The following is a 19,608-nucleotide window of genomic DNA, read 5'->3' on the forward strand; positions in this document are numbered from 1 at the left end:
ATCCCTTGATGCCTTAGAACATGTCCTACCAACCGAGCCCGTCTTCTAGTCAAGTTGTACCACAAACTTCTCTTCTCCTCAATCCTATTCAATACTTCCTCATTAGTTATGTGATCTACCCATCTTATCTTCAGCATTCTTCTGTAGCACCACATTTCGTAAGCTTCTATTCTCTTCGTGTCCAAACTATTTATCGACCATGTTTCACTTCCGTACATGGCTACACCCCATACAATTACTTTCAGAAACTTCTTCCTGGCACTTAAATCTATACTCGATGTTAACAAATTTCTCTTCTTCAGAAACGCTTTCCTTCCCATTGCCAGTCTACATTTTCTATCCTCTCTACTTCGACCATCATCAGTTATTTTGATCTCCAAATAGCAAAACTCCTTTACTACTTTAAGTGTCTCATTTCCTAATCTAATACCCTCAACATCACCCGACTTAATTCGACTACATTCCATTATCCTCGTTTTGCTTTTGTTGATGTTCATCTTAGATCCTCCTTTTCTAACATTCTGCGTGGTGTCTGTTTGTTCTATATCGTGTCTCCCTACTACTTTCGCGCAACGACGCTCTGAGCGTGTTTTTTTTAGGGAATTGACTAGTTTGAACCTGGGACCTGTTGCTGGTAAGGAGACGTCAGACCACATATGACATGTAAAATTCAGAAGAGTTCAGTGAGACTATCGATGATATAACCAAATACTTAATTATTTCAGCGTCAGCTCCACTGCACTCCCTGTAAAAGAATCTTAATACTAACTAATTTTAGTGGAAGGGGTTCAAGGCTTTCCTATTTTTAGTTAGCTGGTAAAATAACATCGAAAAATCAGTTACGTTTACCATTGGAAATTTTATTCTACTCACAAAACATTGTTTATAATTTGCACTATTGATAAAAGGATATGTTTTAATACAGGATGGTAAAAACCAACTGCGTTCAACAAAAATGTGAACGAATATTCCCTGAATGGGTTTCCAAGTTCTACAATGACCTATGCCATATCACATCTATAATCTAGGTTTAAATTAAGTTTCACAAAAGAGAAAACTATCAAAATGGTCTACAGTGATCCTCAATTATCTTTAATTACTTATCTAACTTGTCATAAATTACAGTGGCTGATGTGGCTTCTCAATAACTATATAACGGAAAAATCATCGCGTTTCAGATTTTTACTTCAAGTGGCAAATGTGAACACCATGAGCTTTAATTGACGATCGACACTAGTATTACGCAAAAAGGAGGTGTAACAGATGAGACTTCTGCAGTTATGAGTGAAGCTTTATGCGTTATTATGTGGCATCGCGTGCGTTCATTACCTTGTCGGTGTTCGTCAGGGGGCGGAGGACAGCACAGCTCCGCTCACCTCGCCGTCTCGGAAGCAACACTCTCCTAACTTCTCCTTACTACAATTTACCGAAGTTGGTTTAAAAAAAACTATCTGGTTGTGTTTTCATCTGACCTATCAGGGTCTCAATGTTATCGTTAAGCTCCACCTACAAAAATTCTGTCTATCCAATGAGAAACGTTATACTTTTCGTGGTAGGGCAATGTTTTTAAAGTTTGCAATGTAACAGAGACGCGAAAAAGTCTGACACTAAAACTTGCGGCTGGGGTGGTCCTAGAGGCTAGCTGGCGACATGGGTGTCCGTCACTTATCGTAGGGCCTTCAGCTTAACACGATTCTGCTTTCGGCTTCTGTTCTCGTTTCTCCCCTCGGAACAGAGTCTTTCTCATGGTGGGAAGGTATGACATGCATTTAGGCATTCTTGTGTTAGTCTGTGGTATTTCATTTGCTCACTCGTTACTCGTATTACTTCGGTTAATTTAATGTCACGATTTATTCGGAGTTATGTGACATACTACTGGATTTGCTTATCATGTCAGGGTTTTCATGGAAGGTGTTGGATTTGCCTGACACATTACACTTTCAAGACACTATCCATTCCTTTCAACTGCTCTTCCAAGTCCTTTGCTGTCTCTGACAGAATTACAATGTCATCGGCAAATCTCAAAGTGTTTATTTCTTCTCCATGGATTTTAATACCTACTCCGAATTTTTCTTTTGTTTCCTTCACTGCTTGCACAATATAGAGATTGAATAACATCGGGGATAGGCGACAACCCTGTCTCACTCCCTACCCAACCACTGCTTCCCATTCATGTCCCTCGACTCCTATAACTGCCATCTGGTTTCTGTACAAATTGTAAATACCTTTTCGCTCCCTGTATTTTACCCCTGCCACCTTCAGAATTTGAAAGAGAATATTCCAGTGAACATTGTCAAAAGCTTTCTCTAAGTCTACGAATGCTGGAAACGTAGGTTTGCCTTTCCTTAATCTAGCTTCTAAGATAAGTCGTAGGGTCAGTATTGCCTCACGTGTTCCGATTAACAACAACAATGTCACTGAAACTTCCTGGCAGATTAAAACTGTGTGCCGGACCGAGACTCGAACTTGGGACCTTTGCCTTTCACGGGCAAGTGCTCTACCATCTGAGCTACCCAAGCACGACTCACGCACCGTGCTCACAGCTTTACTTGTGCCAGTATCTCGTCTCGTACCTTCCAAACTTCTTCTGGAAACAATGTCACTTTAACCCATTAGCGGAACCGAGTGAGGTGGCGCAGTGGTTAGACACTGGACTCGCATTCGGGAGGAGGACGGTTCAATCCCGCGTCCGGCCATCCTGATTTAGATTTTCCGTGATTTCCCTAAATCACTCCAGGCAAATGCCGGGATGGTTCCTCTGAAAGGGCACGGCCGACTTCCTTCCCCATCCTTCCCTAATCGGATGAGACCGATGACCACGCTGTCTGGTCTCCTTCCCCAAAACAACCAACCAACTAACCCATTAGCGGGGTCAGGGATTTTCTCTGCCTCGTGATAACTGGGTGTTGTGTGATGTCCTTAGGTTAGTTAGGTTTAAGTAGTTCTAAGTTCTAGGGGACTGATGACCATAGATATCAAGTCCCATAGTGCGCAGAGCCATTTGAACCATAACCCATTAGCGCTGTGCGTTGCCATATGGCAACGTTTGTAAAACTTTTTTAAAATCGTTGATTCCACGACATCGACGAAGTGAGAGTGTTGGCAGCACTGGATTCCGCTCCGCTAGACTGTAAAGATCACTGCAATGCAACAGTTTTAACAATACATTTAAATTCTGCGTCGTAAGCTGTGTTGGAAGTCTTCGTTTTCTGAATGACGAATAAAAATGGAGTATAAGTTCAAGTAAGTACGTTTTACACAGTAACTTCCGATATATAATTTGGTTTTTTAGTATGGGTCTGCTTTAAATACTCAAATATATATTCTTTGGGGGTTACTGCTTGCTGTGAAATAAATTACGTTCATTTAGGCCGTTTGAACGTCGGTGTTGCCATATGGCTACGCTAGGTGCTTGTACTCAGTAAAAGGACCATTTTTTTTCTTTTTTGTTTTAGAAGAGGTTTCTCGCTTGCTGAGGCGTTGGAGATTCTTTATAATGACAATATTGGAGGTGATGTGTTTGATGACCCCCAAAATTATTTTCTAAGAAAGATCGGGGATATTTTGAGACAGCAATAGAGAAGAATGATGGATTATTGTATGTGCGGTGGCTGGACAACTCAGTTCTCACAGTGATCTCTTCTTCATGTGGTGCACAAGAAGTTGTCCAAGCCAAAAGATTCTCGCAACTAAAAAAGCGAAATATAATGATTCCCAGACCAAAACTGGTAGCCACGTATAATACTTATACGTGAGGTACTGATCAAATGGATCAGAATCTAGCATGCTATCACATTGCAATAAGAAGCAAGAAATGGTACTGGTGTCTCTTTACACGGATGTTAGATGTTGTCATGCAAAACAGTTGGATTTTGTATAACAAAGCGTGAAACCAAACTATTTCTCAGCTTGATTTCAAGAGAGAAGTAGCAACAGTGTACTTGCAAAGACACCAAGCTTTACCAAAAGGAGCCGGGAGACCATCTGCATCAAGGTCATGTTCCGACAGCCGCATATCAGATTCAATTAGGTTTGATAAGACTGACCACGTCGTCCAGCACACAGAAGGAAATAAGAAGAAGAGGTGTGCACACAAGGACTGTAAATCTGTTGTGAGAACAATCTGTTCAAAGTGTAATGTGGGATTGTGTATTGACTGTTTCATTCCATTTCATGTAAAATAATGCTGAGTTCAAGATTTGATTTTTGATTATTAATTGTACTGTGTTATACAGTATCCATTGTATGATGAAAAGTGGATAGTAAATTTGCACAAAACTTGTATATGTAATAAGAAATTTGAATAACCTACTTATTTTAGTTGAAGTTGTAATCCGTATAAATTTAGGTAGTGAAAGCGCCTAGCGTTGGCATATGGCAACATGAAATATCTAGCTAATGGCGGTAATGACTTCCGTCGAAACAACTCTGTCGTGTACTTTATGCCTTTAACAGAAATAATAACGCAATTTTTTTTAAAAATCACGAAAAAATTAATTCCGGCGCTAATGGGTTAAAAAATGCTACTGGATTTCAAGAGTGGTCATTGGAAGAGTAAATAGACTATTATAATTTGTTTCCCGTCTTCACTGAGTGGTAGTATTGGTGAAGAAGGTGCAGTACAACAAACGTTCCTTTTTTTTTTAGGTGGGGAACCCCGAGCACCCTGCCTACAGCCAGACGTACTTCTCGGCCGGCACGCCGCCCTTCAGCTTCTGGCAGCGGCTGGTGCACAGCGTGGGGCACGTGGCGGCCAGGCTGGGCTACTGGCTGTGCTCGGACCTCGAGGTGGACGCGGTGGTGCGCGAGGCGCTGGGGGAGGGGGTGCCCCCGACGGCGCAGCTGTCTCGCCGCACCAGCCTGCTGCTGGCCAACAGCCACTGGAGCCTGGGCCAGCCGCTGCCCGCCGTGCCGGCCCTGGTGCACGTGGCCGGCGTGCACATCCGGCCGCCGCAGCCGCTGCCGCAGGTTAGAGATGGGGGATCCGCTCTTGAACTGATTCATAGAGTTGAATCTTTCAAAGGAATGAACAATCAGTGATTCAGAAAAAAAGAACGGTAGCTCCAAACGTTTCCCACAGCAGAGAGAGAGAGAGAGAGAGAGAGAGAGAGAGAGAGAGAGAGAGAGAGACGGAGCAAATCAGCAGCGCCTCTGCTGGTCACAGCACAGTGCACGCCACACAACACTGCCAGCGCCGGCCTCTGCCCTGCTTCTACCTTGGCTGCCTGCATTGTGCAGTGCCCCATTGGATTTTGTGTTTCACATATGCCGTTCCGTCTCTGTGCGTTGTCTGCCGCGTGCAGTGTCTGGCGCAGCTTAACTTCGCATCTCACTCTGTCGGCGATCGTTTCAGTCGCACGTCCTGCCCTCTGGGTAGTTGATGCGAGCAACAGGACAGAGAGCCACCTAGCGGATAACATAGGAACTACTTGCAACAACCTGCTCGCAAGGGAACGGACGATTTGTCTCGGAGCGGGTGAGTTCACCACTCCCCCCACCCTCGGAACTCGCCCGCTCAACGCTCACCCCACCGTTCTCGACTCTAGCCAGAGCGTTGAGCAAAGCAACTCAGGTGTCACTCTGGTCTCTGCGGTCTTAGCTCACGCAGTAATACAGCTCGCAGCTCGACCTGCTCGACTCAGTGCTTCTGCATCGGAGTTTGTCTCTACTGGATATTGTTCTTCGTAGTAATACCGCTATGTATATTACATTATTATGTTATGTATACATCAATTGTTTTTATTTTATTTTTATTTGTTTAAACTGATTAGATTAGGTTCCTGATGACTCCTCTTACTATAGGATTTTTATTATGGACACTCGAATTTACGCTTTAATTACGAGCGAACCGATAAACGTATCGCAAAATGTGATACACCAATATTTTCCTTGTTTTATTCTGCGTAAGGCTATATGCAGCACTTTCGTTTTACAGTCAAATTTATATTTTTTTTCTTATTCTGGTACGGATTTTGCGATTTTAGGCGTCTTCGGAAGGAAACGTTCACTTTAAAAATATATGGCTTGCGATGTATTTGTATGAGGTTAATGAAATTTTAATACGTTATAGCCAAATATATTGTTAATGTAAATCTCAAGTTACAACATTTTCCGATCACCCAAAAATCCACGATAGTGCAAAATAAATCAATAATCAAAAACTTTGTCATATAGTGGAAATTTCAATAAACAATACAAAATTCTTACTCATTATCTGTGTTACTTCAAAATAAGATCAAATAAGATCAAAATACAGGTATAGTACTGGAATAAACCAAGTTTAAAGGACAATGTGCCTTCCATTTATTTTCTATTGTAAATGAGTGGTGAGTCATGAAAAACAGCTAATTCATTTCAGGGAGTGAACAGTTCTGATCCGATCTCTGAAAAGAACAGTTTTGCCCATCTCTACCGCAGGTGCGAGTCCCGTCCGACACTAGGACAAACGACACTTTTCCACGTCACTGTCACGTACCTCTAACAGGGGAACCTCCCATCGCACCCCGCCCCCCCTCAGATTTAGTTATAAGTTGGCACAGTGGATAGGCCTTGAAAAACTGAACACAGGTCAATCGAGAAAACAGGAAGAAGTTGTGTGGAAAAAAATAAGCAAAATATACAAACTAAGTAGTCCACGTGCAAGATTGACAACGTCAAGGATTGTGTGAGCTCACGAGCTCCGTGGTCCCGTGGTCAGCGTAAGCAGCTGCGGAACGTGAGGTCCTTGGTTCAAGTCTTCCCTCGAGTGAATAGTTTACTTTCTTTATTTTCGCAAAGTTATGATCTGTCCGTTCGTTCATTGACATCTCAGTTCACTGTAATAAGTTTAGTGTCTGTGTTTTGCGACCGCACCGCAGAACCGTGCGATTAGTAGACGAAAGGAAGTGCCTCTCCAATGCGAACCGAAAACATTTGATCTCAAGATCATAGGTCAACCGATTCCTCCACAGTAAAACACGTCTGATATATTCTATACGACACTGGTGACGGCATGTGCGTCACATGACAGGAATATGTTGTCGACCCACCTAACTTGTACACTTGGCGAATGGGTAAAAAGATTCTTCTACCTTGCCCGATTTAGGTTTTCTTGTGGATGTGACAAACACTCCCAAAAAATTAAATTTTTCACTCGAGGGAAGACTTGAACCAAGGACATCTCGTTCCGCACCTGCTCACGCTAACTACGGAACCACGACGCTCCTGAGCTCATATTATCCTTGATGTTGCCTATCTTGTGCATGGACTACTGAGTTTTTATATGTTGCTTATTTTTTTTCATAGTTCCACACGACTTCTTCCTGCTTTCTCGATTGATCTGTGTTCAGTTTTTCGAGGCCTATGCACTGTGCCAACTTATAACTAAATCTGAGTAGGGTGCGATGGGGAGGTTCCCTTGTAAGCGGTATCGACTCCGTCTTTGCCCACTATTTTGCAGTCAAACTTCTCAGCACTGGAAATGTGTACTCGCTGTTGCGTCTGACTCCTTGGGAACTGAGGTAGATAGTAATAATTCAGTTAATTAGAACATTCTGAATAAGTAACTGAGCCATGTATCAACTCGTGCTACACCTCTTGTTTAGATTGCATTTGGTTTCCTTTTCTTCCCCTGACATGTTTGTTTGATATGTTGTCTGTCATTAAGTGGCTGCTTGGTTGTCTTTTCCCTCTGCTATCGATATCTGCGTTTTGCTTCCGGCAAACTGTTATGGAGAAAGTGAGATCTTTGACCGGTGGTAACCTCGGGTGGTGGCGCGGAAGTAGGGGCGTGGCGCGCAGAGAGTGGTGGACACGGGAGGGCAGTGTGGCTCTCCAGCGCGAAGCAGGCGTGGTCGGTTGTACCGAGTCGCCACGTGATGTACCGGGTGATCAAAAAGTCAGTATAAATTTGAAAACTGAATAAATCACCGAATAATGTAGATAGAGAGGTACAAATTGACACATATGCTTGGATTGACATGAGGTTTTATTAGAACCAAAAAAAATACAAAAGTTCAAAAAATGTCCGACATATGGCGCTTCATCTGGTCAGAATAGCAATAATTAGCATAACAAAGTAAGACAAAGCAAAGATGATGTTCTTTACAGGAAATGCTCAATATGTCGACCATCATTCCTCAACAATAGCTGTAATTGTGGAATAATGTTGTGAACAGCACTGTAAAGCATGTCCGGAGTTCTGGTGAATCATTGGCGTCGGATGTTGTCTTTCAGCATCCCTAGAGATGTCGGTCGATCACGATACACTTGCGACTTCAGGTGACCTCAAAGCCAATAATCGCACGGACTGAGGTCTGGGGACCTGGGAGGCCAAGCATGACGAAAGTGGCCGCTGAGCCCACGATCATCACCAAACGACGAGCACAAGAGATCTTTCACGCGTCTAGCAATATGGGGTGGAGCGCCTGGTTCTAATAAAACCCCATGTCATTCCAAGCATGTGTGTCAATTTTTACCTCTATATCTACATTATTACGTCGTTTATTAAATTTTCAAATTTATACTGACTTTTTGATCACCCGGTATACCGGTTGTGTGTAACGAGCGGGTGGAGTTGACGGAAGAGCTCCCTGCGTGTTGGTTGTATACAGAATCGCCCCACGAGTAGTTGCTGTTCATTTCGCCTTGGTGGGACGTTAACAAGGACCTCTCGTTCCGCAGCTGCTCACGCTCGCTTGTTTCTTTAAATCCGCCGTTTCAACACTGGAGTTTAAAAGGAGACACCTAACATGAAGGAGCGGTCACTACCCGTCAACGTTGCAGAGAAGACGTGAATTCCGGTGACAGAGCGTGTTGTCGCGTGACCGTGGCGTGTTGGGTACGCTGGTGACGCGTGCGCAGTCGGATGTGTGGATCCTTGCCATCGGAGGTCGTGTACTGCCTGTTCGAGCATAATTGCAAGTTAAGTTCGTGGAAGGTTTAATCATTAAGTAATAATTTTGTGTAACCAGCGTCTCTTCTGTCTTGTGGCCTCCGGCGACCGGGTTTCCTGTCCCCGGCACCGGTGTAATTGAAGACAGTGATCTTTCCTCCTCCTCTCGTTACTGTCCGGTGGGAGGTGTAGTTTTGGGCAGTTTAATTGTTTCGCTATTCTGTCGTGGGTTATGAGTAAATTCATGCTTCTTGTTGGTTGATCATGTGGTCGCTCATTCAAGACTGTGTTGCGGTAGCGTTCTCGCTTCCCGCGCCCGGGTTCCCGGGTTCGATTCCCGGCGGGGTCAGGGATTTTCTCTGCCTCGAGATGACTGGGTGTTGTGTGATGTCCTTAGGTTAGTTAGGTTTAAGTAGTTCTAAGTTCTAGGGGACATGACCATAGATGCTAAGTCCCATAGTGCTCAGAGCCATTTTTTGACTGTGTGGTGTAATGTTTCCTTGCACGAGGTTAGCTCTAATTCTGTCAGCAGTTAAGCCTTCTTATAACAAGTTTTCGCTGGCTAAAAGTCGGTGCAGTGACCAGCCTGAGAGTGGCAATTGTGTTACGGGCGTATTTAAATTTTCAGTATTCTTTCTAGCCTGGTTGGTTTGTGGGAATTAAAGGGACCAGACTGCTACGGTCATCGGTCCTTTCTAGCCTGAGCATCCCTGAGTGGGTGATTTGTGGCCGCCTTACACGGGTCCGTCATATTTGTTATGTTCTAAAGATATTCCAGGACACTTTTGTTAAAAAAATTTTTAAATTCCTCCAAGTTTGTAAATTCGTTTTATTGCCATTAATCTCGTGTTTGCTGAGACCTGTTTAATTTTTTTAATAGCGGTGTTGGTAGCTTCACTACCTCACCGTACCTTATTAACAAAGTTCTGTATTTACTTTAGTAGCCTGTTTACTAATGTTCTTTAAATGTTTTAACTGTTTTATTACTGTAAATTACTTGATTGCCGTTAGCGGCGTGTTTAAAAGGCTGTTTATTGCCGTACTGCTGGTTTCTGTAAGATACGAATAAAACCTTTGTGAAAATCTCAACTCGACAGTAAACTACTAGAAATTTGGCCCTGTTTCCCTTGTGGTGTGGGTTGTAGTAAGTGTAACCACTTTATTAGTTACAACAAAACATATGTTTGCCTGCCAGTCTCAGCTGTAGCTATGCAAATGCACACGTAGACTTATAGTTCAGAACACACTAAATGAGCCCAGTATTTTCAGCGAAGCTCTTCACCCTGTACCAGGCCACACAGTACATCCGGCGACACAGGCTTTTCAGTTACGAGGTGCGAAAATAAAGTAATCAAACTGATTTTCTTTACAAGATGTGGGAGCTCTGCAGGCTTGCGTAAGCACAATATCTTTGATCTTGGTCTATAAGCTGCTTCTAGTCCAAGCGGCACATCGATGCAACTGCTCAGTCGTGAGTTGTGCTGTAATAAGTTAACACGTGTTTGTGTCTCTCGTCACGGAAATGGAACCGCATAATATTGCGCAACGGTATGCCATTTCTTTTTGCGTTAAATTGGGTGAAAACGCGACGACAACTTAAGGTAAGCTTCAGAAGGCTTTTGGAGAAGAGGTTATGTCAAGAGCTCAAGTTTATCGTTTGCATAAAATGTTTAGTGAAGGCAGAACGAATGTTGAAGATGAAGACCGCAGTGGACAACAATCAACCTCAAGGACGGATGCTAACAGGGTGCGTGAACTCGTAAGATCTGATCGAAGATTATCCGTGAAAATGATTGCAGAAGAACTGAACATCAATCGAGCAACGGTTCGTCTAATAACAACTGAAGATCTTGGTATGAGAAAGATTTGTGCAAAAATGGTCCCCAAAAATGTCACATCACAACAGCGAGAAACACGGAAAAATGTGCGAACCGATCTGTTAGAGCAAACGAAAATCAATCCAGAATTGTTGAGCGGTGTTATCACTGGTGATGAAAGTTGGTTTCTTCAGTACGATCCAGAGACAAAACGCCTAAGTTCGCAATTGTGCACAAAGGGATCAACCAGACCAGAAAAAGCTCGCATGTCAAAGTCAAAAGTGAAATGCATGCTTGTGTGCTCGTTTGATTCCAAGTGAACTGTTCATAAAGAGTGGGTGCCTCCTGAACAAAGAGTTAATCAATATCACTACAAAGAAAATTTTAGAAAGACTTCGTAAAAGAGTTCTTCGTGTCCGTGCCAGCATTGCTGATAATTGGATTCTGTATCACGATAATGCGCCATCCCATACTGCTCTTCAAGTACAGCAATTTTTAACCTAGAAACAAATTTCAGTACTACCACAGCGACCTTATTGACCAGATATCGCTCCGTGCGGCTTTTTTCTATTTCCAAGAGTCAAAACGGTGGTCAAGGGACGCCATTTTCAAACAACAGAAGATGTCCAAAAAGCTGTGACGAGGGTCTTGGAGGATATTACAGAAGATGAGTTCCAGAAATGTTACCATCAATGGTAGACGCGCTGGAAAAAGTGAGTCAGAAGGGAACTACTCTGAAGGAGACAACACTAAACTTGACTAAAACGGTTGAAACTTTTTTTTTTCACGTCAGTCTCAGTACTTTATTGTCGCACCTCGTATGTCGCCTGCTGTGACTCTTTCAGTGCCCCTAAGTCTCTCTGTGTACTGTACACCGTCCATCCCTTAGTGCTTAGGATCTAGGAAAGCTGTCACTTGCTCACTCTTGATGGAGCCACCGTGAGGTGTATGTGGGTCCCTGGTCACGTCGGTCTGACGGCATGGATGTGTGTGATGTCCTTAGATTAGTTAGGTTTAAGTAGTTCTATGTTCTAGGGGACTGATGACCTCAGAAGTTAAGTCCCATAGTGCTCTGTCCGCGTACCTCAGTTCACTACTTATTTCATTCCGGCCTTTGATCTCTGTTGGCATCTGTCAGCAGGTGGTGTCACTTTGGCATCAGCACTGGTCCTCCCTTCATGGGAACAAGCCTCTCCCAGCGGCTTGGACGACCTCCTCTCGGCCCTCTCGCCGCGAGGAGACCATTTCAGCTAGGTTGCATATTGGGTACTGTCTTTTTAGCCATTGCCATTTGTTGAGTGGAGATCCCCCAGCACTTTGTGCTCCTTGTCCTCGACCTTTGACCGTTCTTCATGTCCTGACGAAATACTCATTCTTTAATCACTTACGCCGACCGAGGTGGCCGAGCGGTTCTAGGCGCTACAGCCTGGAATCGCGCGACCGCTACGGTCGCAGGTTCGAATCCTGCCTCGGGCATGGATGTGTGTGATGTCCATAGGTTAGTTAGGTTCAAGTAGTTCTAGGGGACTGATGACCTCAGATGTTAAGTCCCATAGTGCTCAGAGCCATTTGAACCACTTTTAATTACTTACGTTCTAATTTATGTTTGCCGCCTGAGTTATCGGCCGTTTTAGCGAACGACGCGCGGGCTGTCGAGCGCGTTTTACTTTTTATCCGTCGTAGCAATACGGTGAAGGACATTTAATCTTTAGTTCAGGACCTCCGTTGTCTTTATGGCGTACTTTAACGTCCTTTCTCCAAGAGAAAGTCCTTGCTTTTAGCTGTCTTTCCATCCGTCGATCGGGTTTCATGTGTAGTCGCTTTCAACTCCTTTTTGTGTTACGCTTCTACCGGCCGCTGTGGCCTAGCGGTTCTAGGCGCTTCAGTCCGGAACCGTGCTGCTGCTACGGTCGTAGGTTCGAATCCTGCCTTGGGTATGGATGTGCGTGATATCCGTAGGTTAGTTAGGTTTAAGTCGTTCTAAGTCTAGGGGATGGTTCAAATGGCTCTGAGAACTATGGGACATAACATCTGAAGTCATCAGTCCCCTAGAACGTAGAACTACTTAAACCTGACTAACCTATGGACATCACACACATCCATGCCCGAGGCAGGATTCGAACCTGCGACAGTAGCGGTCGCGCGGTTCCAGACTGAAGCGCCTAGAACCGCTCAGCCAAACCGACCGGCTGTCTAGGGGACTGATGACCTCAAATGTTAAGTCCCATATGCTTAGAGCCATTTTTTTTCTTGTTGCGGTTCTGACGTGGACGCATACGACCTTAGTTGTTTTCGCGCCGTAAAAGAAAACAAGACAAAGATAACGATTACTGAGTGGTGAGCTGATACAAGTGCAGAACGGCCGTACTGTCGCTTTTTTACAGTCACTAGAAAAAAAGACAAGCTAGTAGACACTTGTTGACACAGTTCTGATGGCGATGGCGTGTAGACACAGTTTAAAGGAGATGGAAATCTCTTCACTCCCCGTCGGTTGACACGCGCTGTGCCGGCCGCGGTGCTCTTGCGGTTGTAGGCGCTCAGTCCGGAACCGCGAGACTGCTACGGTCGCAGGTTCGAATCCTGCCTCGGGCATGGATGTGTGTGATGTCCTTAGGTTAGTTAGGTTTAAGTAGTTCTAAGTTCTAGGGGACTGATGACCACAGATGTTAAGTCCCATAGTGCTCAGAGCCATTTGAACCATTTTGAACACGCGCTGTGTCCTGGCGAGTAGGCAGCCCAACGATGTTACTCCGACAGGAACTTCCTGGAAGTGGGCAGGGTCCGACCTCGACCAGAACTGCCCTCCTGGCTTCTGGCGACACCGCTACAGGGCAGAGAAGCGACCGTGGCGGTGGCGCCTCGGAACTGAGGGAGGCGGGAGGCGCGCCTGCTTCTTAAGCATCTGACTGGCGCCTCGTGGCACCGCTTTGATGTGCCGTATCTCTGCGATTGTCGACACTTCTTGCGCCGGTCGTGACACTCGACGACACCGCACTTGGAGAGCAATGTTCGTCCCCTCCTAACAGTTCAGTACGGTTACGGGTCTCGTCTGTTCGCAGAAGCCAGTCTGTGAATCTCATCAGTCAAGCACGCCTCCCTCGGCTACCGAGCAAGCTTCGCGGAAACCGGGTAATGGCCCACGCTGTCGTCGGTCCGCGAGCTGGTCAGTGGAGGCCGTACCCGCTTTGCCACCCGCTGAAGACAATGTGAGCACAGCACTTTTGCTTTTCTCCACTAACTTAAATCTACATCTACATCTACATTTATACTCCGCAAGCCACCCAACGGTGTGTGGCGGAGGGCACTTTACGTGCCACTGTCATTATCTCCCTTTCCTGTTCCATTCGCGTATGGTTCGCGGGAAGAACGACTGTCTGAAAGCCTCTGTGCGCGCTCTAATCTCTCTAATTTTACATTCGTGATCTCCTCGGGAGGTATAAGTAGGGGGAAGCAATATATTCGATACCTCATCCAGAAACGCACCCTCTCGAAACCTGGCGAGCAAGCTACACCGCGATGCAGAGCGCCTCTCTTGCAGGGTCTGCCACTTGAGTTTGTTAAACATCTCCGTAACGCTATCACGGTTACCAAATAACCCTGTGACGAAACGCGCCGCTCTTCTTTGGATCTTCTCTATCTCCTCCGTCAACCCGTTCTGGTGGTGCCACTCGGCTGGTGTGGGAACGCCAGTACCGTTCATCATCATCATCATCATTTAAGACTGATTATGCCTTTCAGCGTTCAGTCTGGAGCATAGCCCCCCTTATACAGTTCCTCCATGATCCCCTATTCAGTGCTAACATTGGTGCCTCTGCTGATGTTAAACCTATTACTTCAAAATCATTCTTAACCGAATCCAGGTACCTTCTCCTCGGTCTGCCCCGACTCCTCCTACCCTCTACTGCTGAATCCATGAGTCTCTTGGGTAACCTTGCTTCTCCCATGCGTGTAACATGACCCCACCATCTAAGCCTGTTCGCCCTGACTGCTACATCTATAGAGTTCATTCCCAGTTTTTCTTTGATTTCCTCATTGTGGACACACTCCTGCCATTGTTCCCATCTACTAGTACCTGCAATCATCCTAGCTACTTTCATATCCGTAACCTCAACCTTGTTGATAAGGTAACCTGAATCCACCCAGCTTTCGCTCCCATACAACAAAGTTGGTCGAAAGATTGAACGGTGCACAGATAACTTAGTCTTGGTACTGACTTCCTTCTTGCAGAAGAGAGTAGATCGTAGCTGAGCGCTCACTGCATTAGCTTTGCTACACCTCGCTTCCAGTTCTTTCACTATGTTGCCATCCTGTGAGAATATGTATCCTAAGTACTTGAAACCGTCCACCTGTTCTAACTTTGTTCCTCCTATTTGGCACTCAATCCGTTTATATTTCTTTCCCACTGACATTACTTTCGTTTTGGAGATGCTAATCTTCATACCATAGTCCTTACATTTCTGATCTAGCTCTGAAATATTACTTTGCAAGCTTTCAATCGAATCTGCCATCACAACTAAGTCATCCGCATATGCAAGACTGCTTATTTTGTGTTCACATATCTTAATCTCACCCAGCCAGTCTATTGTTTTCAGCATATGATCCATAAATAATATGAACAACAGTGGAGACAGGTTGCAGCCTTGTCTTACCCCTGAAACTACTCTGAACCATGAACTCAATTTACCGTCAACTCTAACTGCTGCCTGACTATCCATGTAAAGACCTTTAATTGCTTGCAAAAGTTTGCCTCCTATTCCATAATCTTGTAGAACAGACAATAACTTCCTCCTAGGAACCCGGTCATATGCCTTTTCTAGATCTATAAAGCATAGATACAATTCCCTGTTCCACTCATAACACTTCTCCATTATTTGCCGTAAGCTAAAGATCTGGTCCTGACAACCTCTAAGAGGCCTAAACCCACACTGATTTTCATCCAATTGGTCCTCAACTAATACTCGCACTTTTCTTTCAACAATACCTGCGAAGATTTTACCCACAACGCTGATTAAAGAGATACCTCTGTAGTTGTTACCAGTACCGTTTCACCGCAAAAAATAAATAAATAAAATTCGTATATTACGTGAAACTGCATAGTGCCAACAAGTGCATAGTACACATAGGACAATGGATCAAGGTAACACTGCTTCACTCTAGTGCAACGTTGTGATAGTGAAATGGGTGTCTTCTTCACAGAGTGAGAAGGTGGCTGCCCGCCCAGACTTATCGCAAATTTCTATTCATTTCTTCTTTGTCACACTGCCAACTGGAGTCATCCCCTCCGTTCTGAAGTTTTGAAAGGTTAGAAGATGGACGTGAGGAAAGAACTTTTTGGACATTCATTGACGAGTGGCTGAGTCAGAGGAGATTAGAGAAGGCAGCAGCTGGCAGCCACATGGAACCACTGAGCACACTTTGCTGCTCTTGAGGAGACGTGAGTTCTCGCTGGGCAGCTCGCTTCTCTTACCTTTCCGGAAGGCAACTCCTCTTTTTCATTTAATTAGAATTTGTATTTTGTTTCTATAATCTCGTTCGCGCGAGCTGGACGTACAAGAATACCTTGGCGCTTCATTCTCCATGCACTCTTTTCTTCAGCTGGTCCCATTTTGTCGACGTAATTCGTAATTCAGTTAGTCTTGTTACCTCGATAAGTTTTCACTAACTTATGTGGAACTTAAGAGTAAATAAAATTCTCATAAAGGCGGAGCTGAAAACCGGTACATTGTCGCTGGATAAGCTACAGAGCTACAACCCTTTTCCCGACAGTGCCGGAAATTGCGCGTAAATTGAGCCGTTAGTTTTTGAGATCATACCTTCCGAAGAGACAAACATTCGTTTTTGTATAGATAAGGTTAGATCAATATTTTATTGCCACGTGTTTCGTGCCATATATCCGAACATTTCTTTCTTAATTAGGCTAGCAGAGATAGGATCTACGGCTGGAAGGCTTGCCAGGTACAGCAGTGATAGATTACACACGTACACAAAAACTTTCCTCAGGAGTCTGTGAGTTGCTAGCGAAAACTGTATCAAAATGTACCGGAGATTAGCGACAGCAGAACGCGGCAGCGGGCTCTGACTTGTACTGTATTACAGATAAAACATAGAACATGAACATGTTTCAAAATTACTGAAGCGTACTATGGCTATAAATTTAGGTAGAATACAGTGACGGATGTGGAAAGTGTGACACCATCTACAACTACATCTACATCAGCACTCCGCAATCTACCTTACGGCGCGTGGAGGAGGATACGCCGCACCACTAACTGTCATTTCCTTTCCTGCTTCACTCACAAATAGAACAAGTGAAAAACGACTGTCTATACGCCTCCGTATGAGCGCTAATTTCTCGTATCTTATATTTGTGGTCCTTATGCGCATTGTATCTTGGACGCAACAGAATCGGTGTGCGGTCAGTTTCAAAAGCCTTTCTCTAAATTTCCTCAGTAGTGTTCCTGCAATACTCTCTTCCAAATTCTAAAGGTAGCAGGGGTAAAATACAGGGAGCGAAAGGCTATTTGCAATTTATACAGAAACCAGATGGCAGTTATAAGAGTCGAGGGGCATGAAAGGGAAGCAGCGGTTGAGAAGGGAGTGAGACAGGGTTGTAGCCTGTCCCCGATGTTATTCAATCTGTATATTGAGCAAGCAGTAAAGGAAAGAAAAGAAAAATTCGGAGTAGGTATTAAAGTCCATGGAGAAGAAATAAAAACCTTGAGGTTCGCCGATGACATTGTAATTCTGTCAGAGACAGCAAAGGACTTGGAAGAGCAGTTGAACGGAATGGACAGTGTCTTGAAAGGAGGATATAAGATGAACATCAACAAAAGCAAAACGAGGATATTGGAATGTAGTCGAATTAAGTCGGGTGATGCTGAGGGAATTAGATTAGGAGATGAGACACTTAAAGTAGTTAAGGAGTTTTGCTATTTGGGGAGCAAAATAACTGATGATGGTCGAAGTAGTGAGGACATAAAATGTAGACTGGCAATGGCAAGGAAAACGTTTCTGAAGAAGAGAAATTTGTTAACATCGAGTATAGATTTAAGTGTCAGGAAGTCGTTTCTGAAAGTATTTGTATGTAGTGTAGCCATACACGGAAGTGTAACATGGACGATAAATATTTTGGACAAGAAGAAAATAGAAGCTTTGGAAATGTGGTGCTACAGAAGAATGCTGAAGATTAGATGGGTAGATCACATAAATAATGAGGAGGTATTGAATAGAATTGGGGAGAAGAGGAGTTTGTGGCACAACTTGGCAAGAAGGGACCGGTTGGTAGGACATGTTCTGAGGCATCAAGGGATCCCATTGGAGGGCAGCGTGGAGGGTAAAAATCGTAGAGGGAGACCAAGAGATGAATACACTAAGCAGATTCAGAAGAATGTAGGCTGCAGTAAGTACTGGGAGATGAAGAAGCTTGCACAGGATAGAGTAGCATGGAGAGCTGCATCAAACCAGTGTCAGGACTGAAGACAACAACAACAACAACAACAACAACAGTGTTCCTGGCAAAGAACGTCGCTTTTCCTCCAGGGATTCCCATTTTAGTTCCCGAAGTATCTCCGTAATACTTCAGTGTTGCTTGGACCTAGCGGTAACAAATCTAGCAGGCTGCCTCTGAATTGCTTCTCTATGTCTTCCTTCAATCCGACCTGGTATGGGTCCCAAACACTCGAGCAGCACTCAAGAACAGGTCCTACATGTGGTATTCTTTACAGATGAACCACACTTTCCCAGAATTCTCCCAATAAACCGAAGTCGATCATTCTAGTTTCGTACTAAAATTCTCACATCTTCGATCCATTTCATATCGATTTGCAACCTTACGCCCAGATATACGTGACTGTGTCAAGCACGACACTACTAATGCTGTCCCCCAACTTTACGGGTTTGTTTTTGATATCCGCATTAACTTAAATTTTTCTACATTTAGAGCTAGCTAACATTCGTCACACCAACTAGAAATTTTATCTAACTCGTCTTGTATCTTCCTACAATCACTCAACTTCGACACCTTAGCCGGCCGGTGTGGCCGAGCGGTTCTAGGCGCTTCAGTCTGGAACCGCGCGACCGCTACGGTCGTAGGTTCGAATCGTGCCTCGGGCATGAATGTGTGTGATGTCCTTAGGTTAGTTAGGTTTAAGTAGTTCTAAGTTCTACGGGACTGATGACCTCAGATGTTAAGTCCCATAGTGCTCAGAGCCATTTGAACCATTCGACACCTCACCGTACACCACAGCATCATCGTCAAACAACCCCAGATCGCTGCCCACCGCATCCGCCAAACCATTTATGTATATAGAGAATAACATCGGTCCTGTCTCACTTCCTTGGGGCACTCTTGACAATACCCTTATCTCTAATGAACATTCACCGTGAAGGGCAACACACTGGGTTCTATAACTTATGCAGTCTTCGAGCCACTGACATATCTGTCAACGTATTCCATATGAAATAAGTTGACAGATAAGGGGCATCATGTCAAACGCTTTCCAGAAATCTAGAAATATGAAATTTGCCTGTTGTCCTATGAACCACCAGTACGATGTTTATCGAGCTGTATGCAGATGTTCATCACATAACGGGCATGGTCCGAACGCCACCCACCAAACCTCCTCCGCACTTCAACAGTCTTCTTACCCAGCAGCTCCCCACATGATCCCAGCAGCTGGAGATGTTAGCCTCGAGAATCGCTCCTTCCTTTGACCTCCCACCAGACCTTCTGCAGAGATGTTGCCGGCACAAACAGACGCAACATTGGGAATAGTGCTGGATGTCCCAGTTGACTCCGGCTCTGCACATTGCGAGTCTCAGTTCTCTGCGGTGTGTCGTCAACGGTAAACGATGTACGTAAACTCGAGATGTAAACCCAGATTGCAGAAGATCCTGACGGATCGTGGCGACACACTGCCT

The 19,608-nt window shown here is 44.6% G+C and overlaps 1 protein-coding gene across 1 annotated transcript in view; it reads left to right on the plus strand.

Moving 5' to 3' along the window:
- Window positions 1-19,608, plus strand: part of LOC126088142 (UDP-glycosyltransferase UGT5-like) — a 216,973-nt gene that overhangs the window by 140,074 nt on the left and 57,291 nt on the right. Inside the window, exon 4 of the mRNA XM_049906259.1 lies at window positions 4,648-4,968. Coding sequence (XP_049762216.1) covers window positions 4,648-4,968 — 321 coding nt within the window. The remainder of the gene's footprint in view (window positions 1-4,647; window positions 4,969-19,608) is intronic.

Source organism: Schistocerca cancellata, chromosome 6 (genome assembly GCF_023864275.1).
Source record: "Schistocerca cancellata isolate TAMUIC-IGC-003103 chromosome 6, iqSchCanc2.1, whole genome shotgun sequence".
Lineage (NCBI taxonomy): Eukaryota > Metazoa > Arthropoda > Insecta > Orthoptera > Acrididae > Schistocerca > Schistocerca cancellata.